The sequence below is a fragment of the Cherax quadricarinatus genome, chromosome 1 (genome assembly GCF_038502225.1).
Source record: "Cherax quadricarinatus isolate ZL_2023a chromosome 1, ASM3850222v1, whole genome shotgun sequence".
NCBI classification, from domain to species: Eukaryota; Metazoa; Arthropoda; class Malacostraca; order Decapoda; family Parastacidae; genus Cherax; species Cherax quadricarinatus.
The window spans coordinates 92,432,815-92,442,307 of NC_091292.1; the positions used below are offsets into that span (position 1 = coordinate 92,432,815).

Genomic DNA, 9,493 nt, shown 5'->3' on the forward strand with positions numbered 1-9,493 from the left:
TGGGGTCATGGAGGTGTTGTGGAGGAGGTCAAGGGGTCATTAAGAGGGGGGATAATAATACAAATCAAGGTTTTCCAGTTTAAGGAAATTGGCGGCCACGTCTGCCCCTAGACACGACTTGCACACACACACACACACACACACACACACACACACACACACACACACACACACACACACACACACACACACACACACACACACACACACACACACACACACACACACACACACACACATACACACACACACGCACATAACGAGAGTCGCAGGTCACTCCAGTATAACCCTTGCGACGCGTGATCGACTCGTAATTTTTTTAAAAACAATATTGAAAAGACTCAGGAGGCTTCCAAGACCTTGAATGTGATACTGATCAGAGGCTGGAGCACCAGGATTGGAACCCACCTGGAGCACCAGGATTGGAACCCCCACCTGGAGCACCAGGATTGGAACCCCCACCTGGAGCACCAGGATTGGAACCCCCACCTGGAGCACCAGGATTGGAACCCCCACCTGGAGCACCAGGATTGGAACCCCCACCTGGAGCACCAGGATTGGAACCCCCACCTGGAGCACCAGGATTGGAACCCCCACCTGAATGAGAGGCAGGAGAGAGCACGGAACACCAGGACTGGAATCTCTCACATGAACAAACATGTTCAGAAACTAGGGAAAATAATTACGATTCCCAACCAGACTACTTCCTAAGCTAAGAGAAACGTGCTATAACTGAAAGATTCAGTCGATAAACCGTACAACACTAGAGGAGAGATCTATGTGGAGACATGACAACGACGTACTGAATACTAAGGATTGCTCATGGCCTGATAGGCAAAGCTCTCACTTCACACGCTAAGGGTCTGAGTTCAATCCCCGGCAAAGGGTGGAAACATTGGACGTGTTTCCTTATACCCATTGTGTCTGTTTACCCATCAGTGAAATGGGTACCTGGGTGTTAATCGACTGGTGTGGGTTGCATCCTGCGATAAAACTGACCCAATTTGCCCGAAATGCTCTGCGTGTACTTGTAGAAATAGATTTATTATTATTACTACTACTAAAGGGTCTCTTTAGGGCAGACGAAGACAGAGAAGGGAGCAAAGAGTTATACATGAATAGTTAGAGTGACAAATTAATTACAGGGCTGTGAGAAAGGACTTGATCAGTCTAAGTGAGGGAGATTATGAAGTGGAGAGATCTGGTACAAACGGAGCCTATACTAGGCTTCAGGTAGCCTGAAGAATAAATATGATTAGGTCTTTATTATCAACAATTTGACTAGGAGCCGAGATTCGACTCGCACAATTTATTACGTAGTGAGAGCAACACAAGCATACTCACTCTCTCACACTCGTATTTCTCTCAATACTTTTTTTAAAACTAAGACATTCGAGGCTGTCTTACAAAGTGACTGGTCAGGCGGGTCTCTCCGCTCCGCTTAATGTGTCACCAACACTCGTGGACATACAACGTGTGAACGACGAACTACCCTCTTATCCGGACTTCGCCTCTGAATCAGGCGAGTATCTACGCTTCGCTTAATGTATCACACTCTCGTGGGAAGACAACGATGGTAATACAACGATCTACCCGATTACCCGGACTTTACTTCTGAATCCGCTCCCACTTCACTTTCATATTGTTTTTATTACTCCAATATTGAGCAAGCAACCTGCACCTGCTGCCTTATATGTCAACTCGTAAAGGCTTCTGGTGTGAACTTAATTTTATTGAAGCTCGAAAGATTGAAGAGTCCTTACTCAGGAAGTTACTTTCTGCCTACATGTTGTATATTTTTAGGTCAATAACAATAACCTGAATGGTTAGAGACAAAGCCACGATTAACGGACGGAGTATGGAGCCTCCACCACACCTTACACTGAATAACAAACACGGGTTAATCTTTTCATGAAATAAAATAACAATGTAGATTTTTAAGCCCCGGAGATAAGACTTTGGTCCTCTTTCCAGCAGCTGATTAGCACCCAGGATTAACTATTTACTGCTAGGTGAACAGGGGCACCAGACGTTAGCAGATATGCCCATACATCTCACCTTGTCCCTACTTGAACCCTGGGGCTTTTCTAGAAATAGATATTGAATATATTAATACCTAAACTATGTCTGGTGGAGAGTCACGGGAAAAACCGCGATGTTCCACACGGATACCAAAGGGCAAATTACTACAGGCAGTCATCAGTGTATCTCACACTTGTACTGAATAATACACTTAAAATATCCTTGCGAAGTGTTTCTTCAATGAACAAACAATCCGCACATGTGAGAAAGAAGCTTATGACTGGTCAGTGAACAAATTTCTAATTTTCTCTCATTGTAGCGTCGTTAACTGCTAATAATTAAAAGATCTGATAAGCAGACCCAGAAATATTCAATTAATTCCTCGAAAAATAGGTTATATTTTGGGCCAGCTGCTAGAATGTTGCTCAGTGTGCTGAAGACAATGTAGACTACGAGGGTACACTTGCTGTGTGTGATTTATATTCTACCTCACGACGATAATTTATTAGGTGGTAAATTAAACGTATATATAAATATGTTTATCAATATGCTAGCCATGCGCAACCCGGAAAGCTGGCAAAATATTCTATATAAGTCAAATAAGCAGCAAAAAGACTTACCAGTTTACCTTGCCAAACTAGTATATGCTCCGCTGTTCAAAATTATTGAGTATACACATTGGTCTAGTATTACTACTGGTCAGTTTAATAAAAAAAACTAGCATGTCTACCCTCGTATTTCCTGTCAGTCAACTGAACAGAAGTAAATTCTGACTCGTGTATCAAGTTTAGTGTTCACTAACAGTCAACTGAACAAAAGGACAAGTACATGTTAGGTATTAAGTTTGTACGTAAACTTAGAAATTCCGAGCAAGTTGTCTCTGAATTTATTTGTTTTATTGCATTCCAGCGAATAATGTTGCAAGGTGTGGCAACTGTCCATCTGTCAAGTTTACATTTAGTGTGACTTACATCATCTGGAAACCTGATAATGTTGGCGTACAATACCCGACTCAAATTTGTCTAGTACTCTCAAAGCCTTGTTGTTAAGATTATTCCAAGTCTCAATACGATTAATACTTTTCCTTTGTGTTTTAATGTCAGACTGGAGTCAACTTCAGACAAGCATGAAAGGTGAACTCTGGCCATGACTGTAGCCTATAAAGACACAGGGTATATACGCTGACAGGTGTACAGTATACCTCTCCATGTATATGCGTTAACGCTACCTTAAACCCTCTAAGGGATTAAATTCAGTCGTTAAACCTATCTAACTACATAGTAGAATTTATCGAGTTGCATTCTCGATAATGCAATCCCGACATATAAAATCCAGCATTGTCATCACAAAAGAAATATACTGGATGATATTGCGATATGCATTATCAAAGAGACTCGAGTGTACCACAATAGAATGTCTCCATCATTTATTTAACATTCTGCAGCTGTGTTCTGGTCATCACTGCTTAATGATGTGGAAAGCGGGCACAGAATTAAAAAAAGAGAGAGAGAATCGTGTCAATTCAGCTCTGAGTTTCTGGTCGAAATTTATATTTCACAAGAATATATTATATATTACAGGGTTTAGTTTTAAAATGTTAAACGTGATTTAACATTACCAAAGAAAAATTTAGAAATTGGAATTTCAAGTGTAAATGGTAGTATATTAAATGCAGCTAAAATAACGATACTGATCCGCTGATGTATATTGTGTTATTTCCGGGTAAGTCAAATGTTACTTTAACAAACATGACATTATAGCAACACTGATATAATGCATAATCATGACGTTGCCGGCGTTGGCAACAAAAAAGGTAGGCCTATTGACAGGAACTATACACGGCCTGTCAAGAAAATTCGTGTAGCGTAGCACGTTTTTCTGATAGGATTTGAAGCTAAACATAACTAGTTTAATTTCCTCAGTATCTCTCATATTTTACATTCCTTCATTTAACTTTTAAATGTAGTCCTAATCTTTCCCTTTAATTTTCTGAGTATTCTATAAAAACAAAGATTCTTAACCGTATGTTAAAGTCATTTATTTAACAGTCTAGTCGCGAGAGCCTAGATCATGTTAACATTATCATTACTTGATAAACTGTTCTGTCCGTGTTTAACATTCTCCAGAACTTGGACAAAGAGCAGCAGGAGACAGATGACTGGTCAGTAGTAACACAAGCAGGTCCAGGAGAGTAGCAGTGATGGTGGGGCGAATAAGCAGTATCGAAGGGGGAAGGGAAAGAGGTCAGAGCTGTGAAAGCATCTGCTGTGCTGCTGCTGCTCCTACTTCTGCTGAAGCTGCTACTGTTCCACTTTGCTCCTGCTGTTGTTGCTGCTATTCCTGCTACCCCAGTGATTGCTCGTGTTTGTGCCTCCAATGATGTGAGGTTTCTTACATATATCACCCTATTACTGTTTGGTTTCCTACCTACCGACACAGCACAGTTCCAGAGGTGGTACTCCCTATATATATATATATATATATATATATATATATATATATATATATATATATATATATATATATATATATATATATATATATATATATATATATATATATATATTTTTTTTTTTTTTTTTTTGGGCCACCCTGCCTTGGTGGGAATCGGCCATATATATATATATATATATATATATATATATATATATATATATATATATATATATATATATATATATATATATATATATATATATATATATATATATATATATATATATATATATATATATATATATATATATATATATATATATATATATATATATATATATATATATATATATATATATATATATATATATATATATATATATATATATGGCCGATTCCCACCAAGGCAGGGTGGCCCAAAAAAAAAAAACTTTCACCATCATTCACTCCATCACTGTCTTGCCAGAAGGGTGCTTTACACTACAGTTTTAAAACTGCAACATTAACACCCCTCCTTCAGAGTGCAGACACTTCCCATCTCCAGGACTCAAGTCCGGCCTGCCGGTTTCCCTGAATCCCTTCATAAATGTTACTTTGCTCACAATCCAACAGCACGCCAAGTATTAAAAACCATTTGTCTCCATTCACTCCTATCAAACACGCTCACGCATGCCTGCTGGAAGTCCAAGCCCCTCGCACGCAAAACCTTCTTTACCCCCTCCCTCCAACCTTTCCTAGGCCGACCCCTACCCCGCCTTCCTTCCACTACAGACTGATACACTCTTGAAGTCATTCTGTTTCGCTTCATTCTCTCTACATGTCCGAACCACCTCAACAACCATTCCTCAGCCCACTAGACAACAGTTTTGGTAATCCCGCACCTCCTCCTAACTTCCAAACTACGAATTCTCTGCATTATATTCACACCACACATTGCCCTCAGACATGACATCTCCACTGCCTCCAGCCTTCTCCTCGCTGCAACATTCATCACCCATGCTTCACACCCATATAAGAGCGTTGGTAAAACTATATTCTCATACATTCCCCTCTTTGCCTCCAAGGACAAAGTTCTTTGTCTCCACAGACTCCTAAGTGCACCGCTCAACCTTTTCCCCTCATCAATTCTATGATTCACCTCATCTTTCATAGACCCATCCGCTGACACGTCCACTCCCAAATATCTGAATACATTCACCTCCTCCATACCCTCTCCCTCCAATCTGATATCCAATCTTTCATCACCTAATCTTTTTGTTATCCTCATAACCTTACTCTTTCCTGTATTCACTTTTAATTTTCTTCTTTTACATACCCTACCAAATTCATCCACCAACCTCTGCAACTTCTCTTTAGAATCTCCCAAGAGCACAGTGTCATCAGCAAAGAGCAACTGTGACAACTCCCACTTTATGTGTGATTCTTTATCTTTTAACTCCACGCCTCTTGTCAAGACCCTCGTATTTACTTCTCTTACAACCCCATCTATAAATATATTAAACAACCACGGTGACATCACACATCCTTGTCTAAGGCCTACTTTTACTGGGAAATAATTTCCCTCTTTCCTATGGACTCTAACTTGAGCCTCACTATCCTCGTAAAAACTCTTCACTGCTTTCAGTAACCTACCTCCTACACCATACACCTGCAACATCTGCCACATATATATATACATATATATATATACATATATATATATATATATATACATATATATATACATATATATATATATATATATATATATATATATATATATATATATATATATATATATATATATATATATATATATATAAGTTATATACTTAATTTTTAATTGACCAGTTTTACCTATTCGGCACGACATATATATATATATATATATATATATATATATATATACAGCCTCGCTTGTCAAGGAAATTGATTACAGTTGTTCATCCTTTGTACAAAAAAGGGTTACTAATGTAGGCTTGTCTTAGCACATTAACAGCGCCTTCATGCACTGAAATATGTAAAGGACACACATGAGGTTGCACTAATAATGATGGTTATATATATATATATATATATATATATATATATATATATATATATATATATATATATATATATATATATATATATATATATATATATATATACATATATATATTTATTTAAACATGGCATATCTTATATATGAAATTCCCTACAGCATTACAGTGTGAATGTCTCTGGAGCAAGACAAGGTTCTAACACCCGAAGTTTAGTGTAGTATAATGACTGAACGAGTTATATACGAACGAAACTGGTGAAATTAAACGAAGTCACACTGGAAAGGTGATTCTTATATATCGGTGTGTCTAAACCTAGCTGGCGAAGGATGTTGTGAGGCACACGATAGTGACTGACACTTGTTACAGCTACAATATGCTGTATACGAATATAGGAGTTGGTTGTGTAGTGTTGTGAACCTTAGTGAGAGTTACGAGTGTGAGGGAGTGTTCTGGGGAGGGATGTAACACCTCTCCCCGCCAGCATCGCCATCAGCGACTGCAGGAGAGTCGTGGCAAGGGGATGTCGCTACCAGACTCCTCGTCTTGCCATCACTGTCACATCCATGCGCCTATTCCAGCCCGGGACCTCAAACGGACGCATCCACTCAGGTCACATGTTGTTGACAAGCCCCAAGATGTTCCCGTACCGAGAAATAACGAACAGACGAACAACACCTTCAAGAAAAACGTTTCCTTCCTCTACAGGAAGATAAACAGGAAAGGCATTAAAAGCTTTACGAAGGAAAGCCAGACAAATGTCTCCATTCCAATCCCTCAACCTCCCTTCCCTCCTTCAAGAGTGGACAGTCGTCCATCGGTGGTGGCAGACTCTCTGCCGCTGCCCGAGACACCGTCTCGGAGGCCAAGGCCTTTAGAAGGCAGAGTTCGGCGGCGTCGCCGTGGACTGGCAGGACTGCAGGCAGTTTTGCTTGTCGGTGCATACGCTCTACTGGTAAGACCCCGAGGGTGACCACTTCTCGCGCGGTATCATAAGATTAATCTTCCATAAATAATTTCTTAGCTACTTGATGTTATGTTTAACCATTCTAATGTATTTTTTTTTCTGGTGTTGTCCACAGTTAGTATTGGCTGTGGTTATCGGCGTCGTCCTCACCCAGAACCCTCGTCGGTTTCGGCCCCAAGCTTCCAACGCCCCATTACCTCCTCCGCGTCCAGTCTTCAGAGATGCGGCTCCGGCTCCGGTCCCAGCATTCCGAGATGCTGGCCCAGGTCCGGTCTTCAGAGAAGTGGCTCCGGCCCAGCCAGCTCGAGTGAGTCGTCCTCGCTTCCCTAGTGGTCCACCCAAGGTTTCCCGCCCACCTCCACCACCCACCACTTCCGAGCCAGAAGTATTCGAATATGAATACGTGGACGACACCGCTCAAGATCTGACGCTTCTGCCCAACCCCGTGTCCGCTCATTTCCCTTCCCCTCCACCAACCCAGCCAGCATTTAGACCTCTGCCTGCACCAGCTCCCCGCCCACAGGTGTCACAGCCACAACAGCCACAGCAATCACGCCCCTCTACGTCTCCCCGCAGGACAACTGTGCCCCTAGCCAGCCTCGACAGGGACTTCAGTCTCAACCAGGAGCAACCTACTCGGGGACGCAAGGAGCCCGAGGTAAAAATCCTGCGGTCATGGTCGCACCAGAACGCCGACGGCACCTTCTCTTGGGGTTACATTAACGACGACGGCTCCTTTAAGAACGAGACCCGCGGCCTGGACTGTGTGGTGCGTGGAGTGTATGGCTACATCGACAAGGTCACTGGGGACCACCTCTCCTTCCCCTACGAGTCCGGGAACCCCTGTGATCCTGAAGCCCCAGATGACTACTTCTACGATTATGACACTAACCCTATTCAGCAGAGGCCCCCCACCGTTCCCCGCCCTGCTTCTCCACCCCCCAGCTCTCAGCCACGTCGCCTAGGCTGATTCTCTTGTTCCCATTGTAGCGTTTGCTCCTTTTCTTAGCGTAAGGTATTAGAGAACGTTTAGAGGCACACCTCCAGCCAGCCTGCAGCTGCAGCACCAGTGTATCTCTCATTCTGTTACCGGTCTCTCTGTGATGATAGCTTCCTCTTTCATCAACCTCTTGGTAAGACTTGGTAACCACAGCCTCACCCTCATTCAGACTCTTCAAAGAGTCTTGGTAACCACAACTTCCTTCCCTCATTGTTCCAAGAGTCTTGGTGACTACAACCTCCTCCACCTCTCGTCAGTGCTGTCAGCTGTCTACGTCATTCTGTATTTATCGAATGTTACAATTCCAAAATACATAAACAAATGTCTCCTGTGATTTATTTCTGCCCTAACTTGTATTATTCCTTTAATAATATGCACGCCAATGTTGCTTTCTTAAAAAACGTGTTTGAAGGTGAAATCCATAAACAGAAGAGTGGCCTAGTAGTCTGAGGCGCAAGACTTGCCCAGAAGTCTGGCAAGACTTGCCCAGAAGCCTGGCAAGACTTGCCCAGAAGCCTGGCAAGACTTGCCCAGAAGTCTGGCAAGGCTTGCCCAGAAGTCTGGCAACACTTGCCCAGAAGTCTGGCAACACTTGCCCAGAAGTCTGGCAACACTTGCCCAGAAGTCTGGCAACACTTGCCAAGAAGTCTGGCAACACTTGCCCAGAAGTCTGGCAACACTTGCCCAGAAGTCTGGCAACACTTGCCCAGAAGTCTGGCAACACTTGCCCAGAAGTCTGGCAACACTTGCCCACAAGCTGAATGACTATGCAAAATGTAAACGACAGACCAAGTTACCCTCTGAACAGAGAGCTCTGTTATGCTCTGAAGAGAGCTCTGTTTCACTCTAAACAGAGCTCTGATTAGCCCTAGACAGCGCTATTTTTTTCCCTCTCCAAACACAAGCAGCGTTACGCTCTAAGCAAAGCTTTAATTCGCTCTAAAAGAGCACTGTTATCTTTAAAAGCTCCTCTCTAACAAAAAAGAGCTCTACTTTCTCTCTAATTAGAGCTCTAAGGTGACTTGAAGCTGTACGCATGAGCTTTGA

The 9,493-nt window shown here is 42.0% G+C and overlaps 1 protein-coding gene across 5 annotated transcripts in view; it reads left to right on the forward strand.

Moving 5' to 3' along the window:
- Positions 1–8,772, forward strand: part of LOC138852562 (uncharacterized) — a 45,925-nt gene extending 37,153 nt beyond the window's left edge. For all 5 annotated transcript variants that reach the window (XM_070084098.1, XM_070084107.1, XM_070084094.1 and 2 more), the window contains exons 2-3: positions 6,641–7,434; positions 7,562–8,772. In XM_070084098.1, coding sequence (XP_069940199.1) covers positions 7,003–7,434; positions 7,562–8,416 — 1,287 coding nt within the window. In that variant the 5' untranslated portion in view covers positions 6,641–7,002 and the 3' untranslated portion in view covers positions 8,417–8,772. The remainder of the gene's footprint in view (positions 1–6,640; positions 7,435–7,561) is intronic.
- The last annotated feature ends 721 nt before the right edge of the window (positions 8,773–9,493 follow it).